Source organism: Rana temporaria, chromosome 7, assembly GCF_905171775.1.
Source record: "Rana temporaria chromosome 7, aRanTem1.1, whole genome shotgun sequence".
NCBI lineage: Eukaryota > Metazoa > Chordata > Amphibia > Anura > Ranidae > Rana > Rana temporaria.
Genome location: NC_053495.1, coordinates 174,621,653 through 174,640,434, shown reverse-complemented (window position 1 = coordinate 174,640,434; position 18,782 = coordinate 174,621,653). Strand labels below are relative to the sequence as shown.

Here is an 18,782-nt window from a genome sequence, read left to right as displayed (position 1 = left end):
TGTTTGCCATTAAAGGGGTTGAAAACCCTCAAGGTTTTTCAACTTAATACATTCTATACATTAAGGTGAAAAACCTCCTGTGATACAGCGCCTTATGGCGATTTAGTTCGCATTTGTAGCGCTATACAAGTTACTCACTCACTCACTCAGTAGCCCCCCCATAGCCCCCCTTTTACTTACCTGAACCCCGTCTTTTCAGTGGTGGGGACAAGCACACGAGCTCCAGCTAGTGTCTTGGGTCCTGATTGGATAGATTGATAGCAGCGCAGCTATTGGCTCCCGCTGCTGTCAATCAAATCCAATGACGTGGGCCAAGTCCTGCTGTCTGTGTCAAGGAACTATACAAACTTGTGTGGCACTCCCACCTTTTCATGTTTTTTGTAAACTCCTTTGGGGGTCCAGCAAGATCCCACCATTGCTGGTAAGCAGCCTCTACGACTGAAAACCACCCATAACATTATAACGCATCTCTATAAGTTCCAGCACTCCTACATCACATAACAGGGAGTGAGAGGAAATCCCTCCAAATTGATAGAACCCCTGGTTGTCTCCATTAGAAGATTCCCCCTCTATTTCTGTTCTGGGGACAACCCAAAATGTTATATTTTCAGATTGTGCCATCATGTAGTACAAGGGCCTTTCAGATTGAGTGCAATTGGAATGGATTTTTTAGGTATGCTCATGGTGTTAGCATGTCTGAGGCCTCGTACACATGGCCGAGAAACTCGACTGGCAAAACACATAGTTTTGCTCGTCGAGTTCCTTGTGAACCCGCCGAGGATCTCGGCGAGACAAATTTTTCCATTCCCGTCGGGGAAAAAGAAGACATGCTTTCTTTTTGGCCCGACGAGATCCTCGTCAGTTTCCTCGTCGAAAAGTGTACACACGACTGGTTTCCTCGGCAAAAAAAAAACCCAGCAAGCTTCTTGCTGGTTTTTGCAGAGAAACTCGGCCGTGTGTACGAGGCCTAAGGGCCTGTAACAACAGGCTTTGGGCTTATGTTAATGACATCAGTTTGAGACATTTCTGAGATCATTCAGAACTCATTGACAGGTTGACCGCCCCTCAAACCTGCTTTTGATAATTGTCAGGTGGGTTTTGCATTCCTATAGACCTGTATGGGGATACACAAGAAAATCCCCCCAGTTAGCGCTACCCCGTGCAACAGTGACACACAATGTTCTGTGTTAAGAAAAGTACAAAAAACCTTCCGTGCTGCTGTCAACCACTTGGAAAAATGGGCAATAGAACAGAACAACAAAAGATGCAGCGCACAGTGGTTAGTTGATATCACTTTATAGTCTAAAAAGTACTAGTTATCTAGTTTTGTTCATCCTTTCGTTTTACTAGTACTTTTTAGACTATAAAGTGATATCAACTAACTACTGCATCTTTTGTTGTTCTGTATGGGGATACAAATCCTACTTAAAGCGAACAAAAAACAGTCGACATAGGCCCTAAATGTGATTTTCCAGAGATTTAATTTAAACTAAATTGTAATACGCAAGCCTAACCATACATTTTACAATCTGATGCAATCTCTTTTAGATCTACAAGCAACCATATAGTACCCTCCTATTTGGAAACAGATTGCATAGGTTGCTTAAGTTAAAAGACCCAATACATAGTTGGTTATTCATAAGATATTTTATTTTTTATAGGTTTTTATATAGCACCGACAAATTATTTAGCACTTTACATATTGTACTTTCACAATAGTCCCTGCCCTCAAGGAGCTTACAATCTAAGGTTCTTGTCTCATATGCGTACATTTACTAGGTCCAGTTCAGACTAGAGCCAATTAACCTACCAGCATGTCTCTTGAACATGGGTAGGCAACTTTAACCCTCCAGCTGTTGTGGAATTATAAGTTCCATGAGGTATTGAAAACTCTGACAGCAACAGACAAGAATTCGGAAGTCCGAGGCATTATGGGATTTGTAGTTTCACCATAGCTGGAGTGCCAAGGTTGCCTACATCTGCTTTAGGCCTCGTACACACGATCAGTTCATCCGATGAGAACAGACCAATGGAACGTTTTCATCGGTTAACCGATGAAGATGACTGATGGTCTGTCGTACCTACACACCATCAGTTAAAAAAACGATCGTGTCAGAACGCGGTGACGTAAAACACAACGACGTGCTGAAAAAAACGAAGTTCAATGCTTCCAAGCATGCGTCGACTTGATTCTGAGCATGCGTGGATTTTTAACCGATGCTTGTGCCTACTAACGATCGGTTTTGACCTATCGGTAAGGAATCCATCGGTTAAATTTAAAGCAAGTAAATTTAAAGCCACTGCGTTTTTTTCAGTTTGCACTGTATGAGGTGTGAACAATTATTTTCTGTGGCGTAGCACTATGGTGGTGAGTCACACAGCCATTCACACTCAAGCATGTTCTGACATGTTCTAACTTACACTTGCCTGGGTCACAGACAAGTTGACTTTTAAAAGTAGTAGAAGCAATAACACGTATGTTCGTTGCACTCTTGGGGGAAAATGAGTGACAAGAATCTGGAGCAGCGGATTACCTATACATTTTGTGTGAATATTGAGGGACGTGTGAGTGAAACTTTAACTCTGTTACAACAGGCTTATGATGAACATTCCAAACCAAATGTTTTTGAATGGCATAGACAGTTTAAAGAGGGGTAGATAGATGTCCATCGTGCATACGAGGGGGAGTATAACTGGGGGAATCAATGGTGGAGAAGGATCTGTGTGTTCTGGGCGAACATAAGCTTAAAGCGGAGCTCCACAGAAAAAAGGAAGCTCCACTTGTTTGCACCCCCCACCCTTCCTCCACTGCCAGATTTGGCATTTTTTGGAGGGGGAGAGGAACGAGTACCTGGTTTTGACAGATACCCACTCCCACGTCCGTGTAAGATCGCTGCACGGCGATCTACAACATTTCAGGCCCCTCCTCCTCCCCCCAGCTGCCTTCTGGGACACACAGAGGTAACAGAAAACGTCAGCACTATTCAGGGAGCATCCGATTTCCTCTCAAGGGATCAGGGAGGATTTTTGTTCCCCTGTTGTAGCAAATTAGATCATGCTTTGCTTGGGTTTTTTTTTTTTGCCTTCCTCTGGATCAACTTTGGGTATAGGATTGTGTATACAGGATTGTATATATTGTTTCCCCTTTTATTGGTTGAACTAGATGGACTTTTGTCTTTTTTTTTTAAACAGACTTACAATGTAACTATGACAATGCTCCTGTTTTTTACAATCCATTCTGGGAGTTAAATTGTCACACTTTGTATATGGCCAGCTTTAATAAACTATGATGTGATGGGGGCTTCTGATGTAATGGGGGGCTTCTACTGTAAATTGGAAACTGATTTGAAAGGCAGATTCTGATGTGAAAGGAGGGACTGTTTTTTCGGCACACAAATACCCTTAAAATATACAAAGTGGCCCTCGCAACCAAAAAGATTGGAGACCCCTGCTGTATCCTATAATGGAAAAAAAGGGAAGCCATGTGCACAAAACCTGATAAGTAGTATCTCTGATGTGTTTGATCTTATCTGGAGCTCTTCTTTAAAGAATTCCCAGACAAAACACCTATTTTACAAGACCCCCTTAAACCTTTCTGAATAACATCTCTCAGGCTCATTATTTCACAGGTGACCCAGAGTCATGTGATGTTTTAGTAATGAAACCATCTTTTCCAAAGGGAATTAAAATCTATAGACATGCAGCACGAGCTCACAGGAGACTCAGTGCAGATAAAGCAATAGGCAAGCTACGCCAGGCAGCATCATTTGCATAGGAGGGGGCAGGGAAGGCAGCTGCTGTAAAGAGGAAAAAAAAAAAAGCGCTCGACACACACAAACACACATGACAGAGAGCTGCTTCAGGGCTCGGGGTTTGCAACGAGGATGAAAAGTCTTTAAATTGTGAACAGCTCAAGTGACAGACAGTGAAAGCAAGTCACGTCTGATCAATGTTAATAAGCAGTCTGCGTGTACCTGATGCGAGATTCACTTCCAGACAGCAGAAAAAATGAATGTATTTAAATAAATGTCAGCCTTTCTAGCTAAAAAAAAAGAATAATAAAAAAAATTCCTTATTACTGACAGGTCAAATCCTGCACTCATTTAACAATCAGCTAATAAATACTGCCTTCTCTCCATATAAACAATATATATTCTGTTTCCCAGACAGAACCATTGTGCCTTTGATGGGTTGCTGTGCAAATCTTATCCGATTTTACATTTTCAAAGTGTTTTCATTTTAATAATGTAGCAACTAGTGACTATTAAAGCAAGTCAAGGCTATTTGAAGCTGGTGTTATGTTTTCTTGGCCTATAACTTTGGCTCCAGTAGACTTATTCAAAACAAGACAAGATTGAGGTAGCAAAAGTGTAGAGGGTGGGAACCCCTAGCAAACAATCAGAAATTATCTTTTTTTTTAAAGCCTGTGGTGTGTGAATACACTTGAACTCCATCCGGCACAAAAAAAGTGCACACCCAAAAAAGTGAAACACAAAACATGCACAGTGTGTACAAATAGTCCTCCTCCAAAGAGAAAAGGACCCTAGCCTTGAACCCTCAAGGTGTTAGGCTCCAGACAGGGACTGGGGTACTTCACTGGTCCATCTGGCCAAAACCAGACAGACCACGTTCTCTGGGAGGTCTGGCGAAACAGAGCCACCTAAGTACTAGGTGGGGCTCCCCCAAAGGGAGACCCCATGAAAGGGGGTGAACCAAGCCAGAAGGCCATGTCAACCCCCTCCCAAGACTTTCAGGGCAGGTCTGATGGCCTATATCCTACCAGTCAAACATAAAGCCAAACATGTACACCAATAACCCCAAAAAAAAGACAAAGTGACAAACACAACAAAGAAACGATCATTTTGTGAAATGACTTCAGTAGAATTCAATTTTATTGGATGCTGAAGATGATTTTTGCTTTGTATGTCAGCCTTGCTGAATCAACCTGAGAGACTAACAAGGAACTCGACGAGCAAAACGATGTGTTTCGCCCGTCGAGTCAGGCCTCGTACACACGACCGATAATTTCGACAGAATCCATCAAGAAACTTGATGGGAGAGCTTTTTTGCCGAGGAAAACGGTCGTGTGTACGTTTTTCATCGAGGAAACTGTCGAGGAACTCGACGAGGAAAAGCTTGGCTAAGTTCACCTTTTTAAGAAAATAGCCTAGGCAGTCAAGGAGCCCCAGTGCATAATAAAAATATGCGGCACTTTGTAAAATGACCATTCGTTTTATTGTTTTACCTGTAGGCCATTTTGGTCCTATCAGAAACCTGGCTAATTAACTCTGAGTTAGTAACCTCTACGTCCTGTCTTGTTGCTAGGTCACCAAATCCATTGGTTTTCAGCTCTGTAATGTTGGGAGTGAGCATCCAACTGTTTTCATGTCCTAGCAACAAGTCAGGATGTAAGGGTTGCTAACTAGAAGTTTATTAGCCAGGTTTCTGCAAGGCCCCTTGACTGCAGAGACGATTTTCTGAAACTTAGCCTTTAATGACCTTTACACAAATGCATTGCAGTACTGGATATTCACATTTTAAACACAACATATGGGGGGAGATATACTAAAACTGGTGCAATCAGAATCTGGTGCAGCTGTGCATGATAGCCAATCAGCTTTTAACTTTGGCAATAAAACCTGGAAGCTGATTGGTTTCTATGCTGAGCTGTACCAGTTTTTGCACTTTTCAGTTTTAGCAAATCAGGCCAATAATTCAAAACTCTATGGGGACGATTAACTAAAACCGGAGCGTGAAAAATCTGGTGCACCTCTGCATAGAAACCAATCAGCTTCCATTTTTTGTTGTCAGCTTAATTACACAAGCTTAAGTTAGAAGCTGGTTGGCTACCATGCACAGCTGCATCAGATTTTGCACCCTCCAGTTTTAGTAAGTCAACCCATTACAAGCACATTACAGGCTTTCTAGAAAGTCTTGTACTAAGTCTGCACTTGTTGACCGCTGCTATAGATTGAGAAATCGGACAATGTATCTTGCTGCTATTTATATGTGTGCCCTTGACCTAGGGTTGCCACATTTTCTTCAAGTCAAACCCAAACACTTTAGCGGCGCACTGCGATTTTTTTATAGTATAATCTATACATATATTTTGCTATTGAATAAAAATTGTAACCATATGAAGTTAATAACAAGAGTCCCCCTTTACATCAGAGTTCACAGAGTTCCCATTTTACATCTGAACTGGCAGAGTTCCCTTTCACTGTAAGGGGGCCCCTGCAGACTCTGATGTAAGGGAGAACTCTGGGGACTCCAACATAAGGAATGCTCTGGGAACCCTGATCTAAGGGGGAACACTGAGAACTCTGATGTACGGAGAACACTCTGATGTAAGGGGAAACACTGTGGCCTCTGGTATAAGGGGGATCTCTGATGTAAGGGGTGCTCTGAGAACCGGTTTCTGCTACACACTGCCAGGTTTTCTGACGGGAAAAAGTCAGTCGGGAATCCCGGCGAGAAAAAAAGAGAGCTGGTTCTCTTTTTTTTGTCCAGCGGGTTTGGCAGTTTTCCCATCAGAAAAACTGCGATGGAGCATACTGTACACACGGCTGGGATTCTCGGCCAAAAGCTCTCCTCGCAGTTTTCCTGTCAGAAAACCCAGTCGTATGTACGGGGCATAAGAGAAAATCCCACATTTTGGGCAGTCCCCAGAAAGGTAATAAAGGGGAAATCTTTCAATGGGGACACTAGTTCTGGTGACCTGGGGGTCCCCAAGTAAGTACATTAATTTGCAGGGTTTTCCTCTCTCTTCCTGTTTGATTATGGGACAGGAAGTGAAGGGAAATCTCTGCTAAGGGGCACAGATGGCAGAAAAAAATCCAGCAGGGGTTATAACCCTCCCTTACTCCATCCAAAATGCAAAATAAATGTTTAGCCTATAGCTAGGTAGGAATTAATGAAGGCAGTGTAATATTCAGTAAAGACATGCAGTGATCTACAGGAGCCAGAGTTCAGTGGAATGTAAATTCAAATTGGTTGCTATGCTTTACTACACTTTCCAGAAACTTTATTGCAGCTGTTTGCCTGTTCTGGTCTGATGCTGCAGTTTCTAGAGAATTCTTATGGGGTAAGATGAATTTCCCAGCTTCTCGCACTTTATGTAAGCCATGTGAACAGGCAATTTATAATAATGGAAGGGAGCAGACTAGCAGGTTCACCTGGGATTACTCCCAGCAAACCTACATATCTGTTACATAATAGGCAAGCAAGTCCTGCATAGAGCATTAGAATATTAATAAATTCATATGCTTGTGGGATTTGGCTCAAAGCACAAAAAGCACAAAAAACAAAGAAACCCATTAGATATTTTGGGCTTACAAAACGTTTTTGTTACCAACAGCAGCTAATCATCTTATTTCCTTCATTTTTATATTTTAAACAAGCAAAATAAGACTGGTTGTTATGAGTAACGAATGCAATTTCTATTTATACTGGTACTTTGGAAAATTCCACTTTAAACTTTATTTTCCATATCCAATATCCTTTTTATAGTCCAACCATTCGTAAGGTGGTATTTTCTTGAGGCCTAGGTTGCTTCTGAGTAGTTGCAAATGTTAAAATTTGACATTCCATGCAATGTATTTCTTGGAGGGTCTCGCATTCCTTGGTTGTGATATTCTGGAGGGGAAGATTGGAAAAAGGTGTGGTCGAATGATTGCAGACTACATGGAAAAAAAGGTCTTAAAAAAAATGTAACGACTTCCGAAAGTGGAAGACGTTTCATGGAGACACAAGAGACAAGTGGGGAAATCTTTTAGATGTGGAAGAAAATTATCAGAATCAGAAAAGTGATTATGCTAGTAAATATTGTAATTCTTAACTTACCTGGATCTAGAGATGAGCTATCCCGTTAGATTGGGTCAGAACTCATGATGGAATGGACTGATTTTCTCCTACTATGCCAATCTGTATTCTACCCTGACCAGTTTCACTGGTCAAAGGGTCATAAGAGCTATGGATAGAGAAAAACACTCTCCCCTTCCTCCCCAAAGATGGAAGTAGGGTAGAATTGGGAACCTTTGGTCTAGGGGGCAAATACAGCCACTAGCCCTTTCACGGCAAGGAGATATTTCTGTGGTCTAAAAAATGTGTACCATGCAAAGCATGCTCTGGTGCTGCTTTGGTTGGTGGACATGGTGTTCCTAAAGAACATGGTTTATTGTGACCAGCTGTTTACACATCTTCCAGCTTCCTTTGGAACCCTCAGTTTTTGGGTCACAAAGAAATTTGGCACTAGAAGCAGATAGCTATAGAATGCCCAACATCTGTCACTGGCTGTGGTACTTTGGTAATCAGTGTCTGAATGGTGAAATGTCTTAATTCAGGATCACCACCTCAACATTTCTACCTTGGTGATCGGTGTCTGAATGGTCAAATGTCTTCATTCAGGATCACCACATCAAAGTTTTCTCTCAGTACTGGCCCACAGGGCAAATGCCCCTCTGCCCCACCTTATACCCCTGGAGAAGAATATGGCATTCTTTTGCTTCTGGTCACCTAGCTGGATTCTAATGGGGACTTCGCTTTTAAGGCTGCAAGGAGTTATAAGTTGAGTATCCCTGCTCCCTGTGACATGCGTAGCCTAATAGAGAGGGTGTTATGCTCATCAGGTTCTATTCATCAATAAAGTGTAATTAGGACACATGGAAGGGGGGGGGGGGCAAACCCCCTGGCTGATCAGTGTTTCCATTACTGACTCACCCATATGAAGAATTTTTATTTAATAAAAGCTCATAGAAGAAGTAAATACAATAGCTAACATTGCTGACCCCTCCGTATTATTATTAATTGTCAGGCTGTCTCTGATTTTTCAACTGCAGACACTGACCCAGAACAAGCATGCAGATTAGAAATTCAGTGTAATGTCATAACTTGGCCTGCACACGCACACATGTTCCCAGGTCATAGTAGCAAGGCAACTAGCATTTTTAGAAGAATAGGTCAGTAAAAGCAACCTCTATGGATTCTCACTATTTACCACCATATTTGTACTTCCTGTTAAAGAGCACCTGTGCCAAGACTATGGGCATTAAAGGGTAAATACACTTTCAAAGTCCTGGAGGGGTGGGAGGAAGGAATCACAGTGTGCAATGAGGGACAGTGGAACCTAACACCTCCAGAAGAGTCCAGTGGAGGCTAAACATGGTGAAAATGGGAGGCAAAGACCACCATAGAGGTAGGTATAAAATCTCTTCTATTGTAGGGAAGTGGTATTTCAATTTTTTTAAATAACTTACAGAGTTAAAAAAAAATGTAAGTCAGCAGCTCGAAATACTGTAGTTTAAATATTAGGGCACTTACCTGTCCAGACATCCAGCGGTATCCTTACCTGAGCTGATTGCCTTGACTAAAGCCTCGTACACATGACTGAGAAACTCGACGGGCGAAACACATAGTTTTGCTTGTCGAGTTCCTTGTTAGGCTGTCGAGGATCTCGGCGAGCCAAATTTCTCCATTCCCGTTGAGGAAAAAGAAGACATGCTCTCTTTTTGGCTCGACGGGATCCTCGACAGTTTCCTCGTCGAAAAGTGTACACACGACCGGTTTCCTCGGCAAAAAAAAAAAAAAAACAGCAAGTTTCTTGCTGTTTTTTGCCGAGAAACTCGGTCGTGTGTACGAGGCCTTAGGCAAACCGGCAATGACGCCTTGCACTTTGTGAATGTGCTGCAGTCTTCTGGGACCGTGGCGAACTGAGATGGAAGTGGGAGCAGGTACCTGTCAAAACAGAGGGAGAGATAAGGCAGACAAGAAGAACTTACCCTTTTAAGTGGAGCCCTGATTTAAGCACATCTGTCATAGGGAAATATATAAGCGACCTGAAAATACTAGCCCCCTGGCCCCCAAACTGGTATGCAGATTATGAAAGCCTGAAGTCATTGAGGTTGATTTACTGCAGGCATAGGTTGTTCACATTGGAATTTTTTACTTAGCTTAGTGAATGTGATGAACATTTACTTTGCAGGGAATAGCCAATTACATTCAAGGAAAAAAACATTTTTTTTTATCTTAATTAGATGATGGAATTTAGCAGACCTTCAGCTATTTCACTAAACTAAGGGTAAATTCCTGTGCAAAGTAAACAGTCTATTTGCATTGAGTAAATCAACTTCAATATCTGCATACTGGTTTAGGGTGAGCAATTCAACCTATAGAAGCCAGGGACTGAGCATGACAGCCAGACAACTGGAATCCTCAAAATTTAGGTCAGAAATGCAGCGTCCATCTTTCCCCATCACTTTTTTCCCTTTAGTGATGTGATCTCTTTCTCAGAATAAAATCCATCGGGGGCCCAGTGTATTGTTTGTGATCGTCCGTTCAAGCCCACATTGGCAGCTGTAATTGCCAGACTGTTTTTCTTTGCCTTCCTTGCTCTCACACCTCCTTCTTTTTGCATTTAAAATTCTGGCCCTTTTTTTTCTGTAATCACAATCAAATGTGTTTTGTTCCTATGTGTGGCACATGACAAATCACAGAGGGGTTTGTAAAGGAAGTGGCAGCTGTCTAGAAGCTTCTCCCTTACAATCTCCCATTAGATCTGTGAAATGCATCCTTTATTCCTAAAATTACTCTGAAAGGCCTCTTTATTCCAAACAAAATAACAGTGTATCTCTACTGGATGGATGACAAGAAAATCATTTAGGATGATGTGTTGGTATTCTGGTGGTTAAATAAATATCGGTAAATCACAGTTGCCAACTGAGTCTGTCCCCGGTTTTGAAGGTTTGTCCTTGGAAATGTCCATGGCGTATCGTATTGGTACCATAGTTTTCTTTTTCTTGTGTTATGTTATAAGGATAAGTATGATAAATTTCTAGTGAGTCCCTTTTTTTAGAGCTTTTATTTCAAATGCTGAACTCCAGGCAAACAGCGAAATACACAAAATAAATGCATAGATGAAATCTGTTTTATCTGCCATAGGACTGTTATCTCTGTCTATCAAGCTCTGAGATTTACCCAGCTCTGCCACACAACACAGGCCTGCCTGGCAAGGGAGGATACCTTACTTTTCTCTGTTCAGTAACAATTAGGTATAAGTGTACATGTGCGCTAAGAACAGACATTTCATCTGCTGTTTGAAGGGCTCATGACCGCCTGTCAACGCTCTGTACCATTTATGTCCATTGCAGCAGATAATCCAGTTCATGTGGTCACGTTCGTGTTGCGTCGCACCAAAATACATTATAATGTCAAAAGTATTGGGACACCTGCTTTTACACGCACATGAGTGGGCCAACTCAATATTGAATCCTACGGACTAAGACTGGAATGCCATCAAAATGGCATCCCAGTCTTAGTCCGTAGGATTCAATATTGAGTTGGCCCACCCTTTGCAGCTGTAACAACTTTAACTCCTATGGGAAGGCTGTCCACAAGGTTTAGGTGTATTTATGGGAATGTTTGACCATTTTTTCAGAAGTGCATTTGTGAGGACAGGCACTGATGTTGGCGACAATGCCTGTCTCCACTCTAATTCTTTCCAAAGGTGTTCTATCATGGTGATGATAAGCCAGTCAGTCAAGTTCCACCACCTCAAACTTGCTCATCCATGTCTTTATGGACCTTGCTTTGTGCACTTGTCTAAATAATTTGGTGGAGGGGGGATTATGGTGAGGGTTTTTTTTTAGGAGTGGGGCTTGGCCTCTTAGTTCCAGTGAAGGGAACTCTTAAGGCGTCAGCATACCAAGACATTTTGGACAATTTCATGCTCCCAACTTTGTGGTAACCATTTGGTGATGGCCCCTTCCTATTCCAACATGACTGCGCACCAGTGTACAAAGAAAGGTCCATAAAGACATGGCTGAGCGAGTTTGGGGTGAAGGAACTTGACTGGTCTGCACAGAGTCTGACCTCAACCCGATAGAACACCTTTGGGATGAAATAGTGCGGAGACTGCGAGCCAGGCCTTGTCATCCAACATCAGTGCCTGACCTCACAAATGCGTGTCTGGAAGAATGGTCAAACATTCCCATAGACACACTCCTAAACCTTGTGAACTTTCTTCCCAGAAGAGTTAAAGCTGTTAATGCTCCAAAGGGTGGGCCAAAGAGATATTGAATCCTACGGACGAAGACCTCAGTCTGAGCTCTGATGTACAGGGATTGCAAGAGGCTGATATTAAGTCAAATCCAGGCGCTTACACTGTTTACTGCATAATGTAGCTGCATTATATTGTGTATTTTATATTTGCCTGGAGTTCAGCTTTAAAGTGATTTTTTTATTTGACTTTTAATTTTTTTAATGATTTAAATTGATATATTTTATTATTTTTAGATGTGTAGATTAACCACTGGAGCCCGTCTCTCCAAACTTTCTAAACAAAGGGCCAGTTTACTGTTCTTCAGACTTTAGGGGGGCCAGACTGTGATTATCGGTAGTAGAAAAGGTTCCAACAACAGTGGGAAATAACAACACCCCATTGTTGATGTCAGTGGGAGGAATTGTGCCCCATCATTGGTGTCATTGGCAGGAATTGTGTCACTTCATTGGTGTCAGTAGGGGGAATTATGCCCCATTGTTGGCATCAGTGGATAAAATAGTGCTCACAAGCTGGATAAAAGCAAGCATAGGGCCACAGCTTGGAGACCACTGCAGTAGAGGAAGCGTATTTTAGCCTTGGCCTTAGAGACTGTTAGTCTTTTAAAAAAAAAATGTGACGCAAGTATCTTGCAATAGAAGAGTTCTTGTTCACACCTCTCTCCAACAGCCCATGCCTTTCAGATCCCTAGGACACTGCAATGTCCAGGGCTGGGGGTACAGGCATCCAACACAACAGGGAGTGTCCAATACCAAAGAGACTGATGAAGGGTGTAGTACTGGAACAGGGAGAGGTGAGTATAAATGCTCTTTTATTGCAGGAGACTTGCATTATATATTTTTTTTACAGACTGGCATGGTCTCTTAAAAACAAATAAGTACCCCCCCCCCCTGAAAGATAGGAACATATGGCTTCCTCTATGTGACAACGCTGGCCAATCATCAGCACTGTAACATGAGGATCACCTAGTAGTGGCTGGGCAGAGAGTAAGAACGAGTGATGTAGAGGTGAGTATGTGTTGCTGTGCGGGGGGGAAGGATTTTAGCCATACAGGGCGTGAATTAATTTCAATGACCACAACCACTGTGTACCACTTCAAAGCAGGAAATCATGCCTGGGTATGTAATGAGTTGCCCATTTTACATTTGCATTCATTTTTAATAATTATAATTAGCAATATGTTCTAATATATATATAATATACAGTATATATATATATATATATATATATATATATATATATATATATATATATATATATATATATATATATATATATATATATATATATAGATAGATGTATAGATCTAGATCTATATACCTATATATATACATATATATAAATATATATATATATAGTTGTATAATATTAATAATAATGATACTTAGAAACAAAGTATTACTGGAAAGCATTATCACACATAGATAATAATATGTATCTGATCATCAGGCCGATTCAACACATATACATTCTTACTTGTACTAATATTCACTTGTTTTTATTTAAGTTAACATTTAGAGAAATATTAAAATGGAAAAAGCATTGCCATTCCAGTTTAGATATATCATAAACAAATATGCAACCTTTTCCGACAAAATATCATGCAATGCTGTCAGACAAGCCAGAACAGAAATAAAGTATCGCTGAAAATGATATTAAAATCCTGGCAACTACGGTAAAAGTGTTCTGTTGATTGGTAGTTTATTTTTAGCAAGGCTAAGATGAAATGAGATCTTTTATGCTAGTAATTTCATGCCTTCATTCCTGACAGGTGAGAGGATCCTATCTTAGGAAATGCTGCTTGTCTGAAAAGATTAAAGCCTTTCTCATTAAAGCCCAACTCCAGCCAAAATGTTTTTTTTTTTTTTTTAGTTTTAAAAACAATTGGGAAGGATTAAAACATCTTTCAAGTTCTATTGCCATTTTGTGACCTCATTGTAAAGTTTTTCTGTCATTTGCTTACCTGGTGGCCATTCCACGATAATCCAAGAATCCAAGATAATTATAATTGTTGGTACAAAAGTCATAAAACATTCAATGTGTTTCGGGGGCAACACCACCACCCCTCTTCATCAGAGTTCAAGGCAGGATAAAATGTGGATGGACTCAGAGAGTACAGTGACTTATGAGATCCACATTAGAGCCGGTACTGAACATTCCACATGTAGTAGCAACTTGACAGCAGGGCCCTGTGTTGACCCCCGATTAAGAAGAGCGGTTTCCCCCTGAAATGCATTGGATATTTTTAGATTACTTTTTTTACCAACAATTAAAATGATCTTGGACTCTTTTGTCTGGTTTTGGTCTGGTGCTCTTTTCTGAATTTCTGGGAGCCATTTAGGGAAGCTTTGCTGTGTAGCAGCCGCCTTACCAGAGTTATTGAGTTTGTTTGAAGTTTTCCTTCATCTGACTACACTTTCCTTCTCTATTGTTCTGGTGGCCACCAGGACAGGGAGTAATATTTTAGTGTCCCCAATGGGGACACACAACAGCAAATCCAACAGTAGCTGAAACTCATTACCACCTTATCCAAAACGAAAAAAAGATCTGTGCCTGAAGACGAGCTTTACAGCGTGAGATGAGCTGTACTAAAAGACCACCTCTGCCTATGAACCATAAACCTCCCCCACTTCTCTGTACAATAGAACCCTGCTGTCTGCTAGTGCCCTGCTAAAAATGTCAGTATTTCCAGGTTTGGTAAATGTACTTGCTCCTCTACCCTCCCGTAATACAGGACTCACTACCCAAACAGCCAATTTTCAGGACAAAAAAATGCCACATGGGTGGGTGGGGGTAGCATAGAAGAGTGATAGAGAGTTTCAGAAAAAGTCAATGCTTGTATAGAATTTTGCATGCCCATTGGTGTCTCCCCTGTCCTATTAGTACATTAGCATTTCCCCCTTTTTTCCCCATGTATTAAAATATTAAAATAGCTGTGGTTGTTATAAACATATGCCATTAGGATTACACACCTCTGCAACATATTGTATAGCTTTTATTTTTAGATATTTAGATATTGCATCCTGTGCCTGTACGATATTTGTGCTCTGCTTTTTAGAATGTTCATATGTGAAATGTGATTAACATACAGAAACTATAATTATTATTGGGCCCTATTCACTAAGGATTTTTGCCATAGGCACACAATTGGAGGAACACTTCAAGAATTTTGCCACTGGCACAAAATGGAAACCCCTTACTGAAGAGGGCCCTATCTTTGGGAAAGGTCAGTAGTGTTTGTTACTGCTTTTAAGTATAATAAAGCTCAATGCTAGAGGTTTCATCAAGCGGTGGAGGTCCTAGGAACTTAAAGAGCACCTGTAGCCATAAAGAATAGAATGTGTTGTAAGGGATATGAGTGGGGAACATAGGTCAATGCCATGTGTGTGTGTGTATTTCAATTGTTTTAAGGTATTTTGAAGGATAACATAGGATAACATAAAGCCTCACTTACCATACTAGGTGTTTATTTCAATTGTTTTAGAGTATTTTGAAGAATAACATAAAGCTTCACCTACCATATTACATTAGTCTACCTCTTATATTTGAGCATCACCACTTTCGCTTTTAAGTTGAGTTCTTCCAGTGATGGCCTAGTATGGTGGAAGACCATGTTCATTTTCCACATTTTCCTCCTTCACAATTTTGAGTTTACTGCTAAATTATAGTGTGTTTTAAATAATTTTAAAGTGGACTTGATCCTAAGTGCTTGAGCCCCTCCATAATAGACCCAGTTAGGGCCCAGCAACCCCACACTAGATATAGCCATGTACAAATTGTTCTTCTGCCTGTGCACCCTCAATCATTGACCTCAATACCTAATAGCAGGTTTATATGTGGCAGCCATCACTCTGCTTAATTTCTCCTCTAACTGGTGCGTTTTCAAAAGCATTGATTAGTCTCACAACTACAGAGTGATTTTGCAGAGAACCGCCTACTGCTAATGGCTTAGTAAGGTCAGTGATTGGAGGTCCAAAGGCAGCAAAACAGTTTCCAAATACGTATTGTATATGTTGATGCATTGATCTCCTGGGCAGAATATGAGTAGGGAACATAGGTCAATGCCATGTTTGTGTGTGTATTTCAATTGTTTTAGGGTATTTTGAAGGATAGTATAAAACCTCACCTACCATATTAATTAAGTCAACCTCTTATGCCGCGTACACACAATCAGAAATTCCAACAAGAAAAGTCTGATGTAAGCTTTTGGTCGGAAATTCCGACCGTGTGTATGCTCCATCGGACTTTTGCTGTCGGAATTTCTGCCAACAAAAGATTGAGAGCAGGTTCTCTATTTTTCCGACGGAAAAAGTCCCTATCGCAAAAAAACACGCATAATTAAGCAGAATAGCCAAACTGCCTATTGAACTTCATTGATCTTGGCTCGTCGTACATCTTGTACATCACCACATTCTCGACAGTCGGAATTTCCAACAAGATTTGTGTGACCGTGTGTATGCAACACAAGTTTGAGCCAACACTCCGTCAGAAAAAATCCACGGTTTTCTTGTCGGAATTTTAGATCATGTGTACGCGGCATCATAATTAAGCATCACCACTTTTTCTTTTAAGGTGCTTTTAAGGTGCTGTAAAGAAACTAAGTTGAGCTCTTCCAGTGATGGCCTTAGATGGTAGAAGACCATGTTCATCTTTCACATTTTCCTCCTTCACAATTTTTAGTTTACTGCTAAATTATAGTGTGTTTAAAATAGTTTAAAGTGGACTTGATCATAAGGGCCAGTGATGGAGCCCCTTAAGAATAGACCCAGTTAGGGCTCAGCACCCCCACATCTGAAGATATAGCCATGTACAAATAGTTTTTCTGCCTGTGCACCCCCAATCACGGACCTTACTACCTTATAGCAGGTTTACATGTGGCGGCCATCTCTCTGCTAAACTTCTCCTCTTACTGGTGCGTTTTCAAAAGCAGTGGTTTTTCAGGGAACCGCCAACCGCTAATGGCTTAGTAAGGTCAGTGATTGGAGGTCCAAAGGCAGCAAAGCAGTTTCCACATACTTATTGTATATGTTGAAGCATTGATTTCCTGGGCATAATACTTAAAGAGAATATGAATACTGGGGTGCGCAGCTTGAACTCTCACATGTGTATGTTTCCTATTTAATACTTAAAGAGAACCTGTTCTCCATTTTAAAGTTTAAAGTAACAGTCATGACTAACAGCAGACATTATAACAGATTTTTTACCCAAGAATTTTTTTTTGTTGTTTTACCATCACTCTATTATGGGGGTCTGGCTTCCCTTGATTTAATGGCTAAGCCCTGACAGCTACTATTACAGTGTCCAATGGGACTACCTCAGTGGTCCACAATGGCACAATGACTGGCAAGATGGATGGAGCTTAGTCAAGGAAAGTCAGGCCCATTGACAAAGTAAAACTAAATCAGAGAAGAGCACAGAAAAGGGTTTTCTGATTAATAAAGGTAGACAGGCATCTTGTAGTGTCTGCTCTTAGGCATGCTGCTTACTTTTAAAGGTTGCATTTTATGATGGCGTTAAAAAATATTATGGTGCTAGTACTGCAGGCAAACTACAAAATAAAGACAGCTGTTTTATGATATGCATATGTGCTTATGAAAATGTAACCATTATGTCTGGGAGAGAACATTTTTTTGGAAAACAGTTGTAGTACATCCTGAAAATGTTTGCTCTACCCCACACTCACGACATGGCGAGAATGATTCACATTGGTTGGCGTAGCCTTTATTAGCCCAGCATGGAGAAAGCACACTGCAATTTTCAATGTGAAGGATGCTAAATCTCCTTCTGCCTTTAAAAAAGACAGGATTTTTTTTTTAAAGAGGCGTTTTTCCTTTAATTGTCTGACGCTGATGCTTCAACACAAGAGCATAGTTCAAGACAGGATAGAACAGATGATTAGAAAATATCCTGTGCAGATGTCCTTGATTGGTTTAACTATCTGCCGGTTCACTTGCCTGTTAGGTCCCCTTCCTGCCTGTGCTGGATAACTGCATTTCACAATTACACTTACTGCAACAGGAAATAATTAATAACAGTTTCTAACTCCTGAATGAGACTCCAAGCCGGTATAATATTACAGACAATTGCTGTATTTTCATAGCTATAAAAAAGGGCTACCTATTAGTTATTGGGGTTAAGACAGCCTCCGTCATTGCAAATTCAACAATAGGTTTTGATAGGCAACTAATTAGGTGGGAACAAAAAAAATATTCAGGATTTTTCCTAAGATGTCTATGTATGATAATAGACATGATCCCTTCACTAGTTTGGGTGAAATAAAGGAAGGCTGGAAGCTAGGCTTTAAAATCATGCTCTTTGATTCTTCTGGCCCTATTCATTTCTCTGTTTGAATGTTTGCAAAAGGGTATCCCCTGCACCCCTTCATATGCGATCATACATCTCATAATTGGTTTGAGTTGCTTAGCCTCAAGCAAATTTATACATAAGATCAGGTTCTGAATAGACAGAGGGAGGAGTACTGCTAAAAATAAATACTTAATTTAAAGTAGACTAAATGTAATATATATATATATATATATATATATATATATATATATATATATATATATATACACACACTATATTATCAAAAGTATTGGGACACCTGCCTTTACACACACATTTAGACCAACTGTTTTACCTAACAAAGAATTGACAATTATGCCAGTCTTGTGATCCAGACACTCATGCTAATTAGTGCAAACAAGTCCTGAACCCCCAATAAAGACTA

The 18,782-nt window shown here is 40.7% G+C and overlaps 1 protein-coding gene across 7 annotated transcripts in view; it reads left to right on the top strand.

The window, feature by feature from the left end:
* The window catches only part of ELAVL4 (ELAV like RNA binding protein 4), a 150,685-nt gene that overhangs the window by 97,003 nt on the left and 34,900 nt on the right, over positions 1-18,782 (top strand). For 5 of the 7 annotated variants that reach the window (XM_040360517.1, XM_040360519.1, XM_040360522.1 and 2 more), the window contains exon 3: positions 15,192-15,278. The exons of the other annotated variants lie outside the window; for them this stretch is intronic. In XM_040360517.1, the coding sequence (XP_040216451.1) occupies positions 15,192-15,278 (87 nt within the window). The remainder of the gene's footprint in view (positions 1-15,191; positions 15,279-18,782) is intronic. 7 annotated transcript variants of the gene reach the window in all.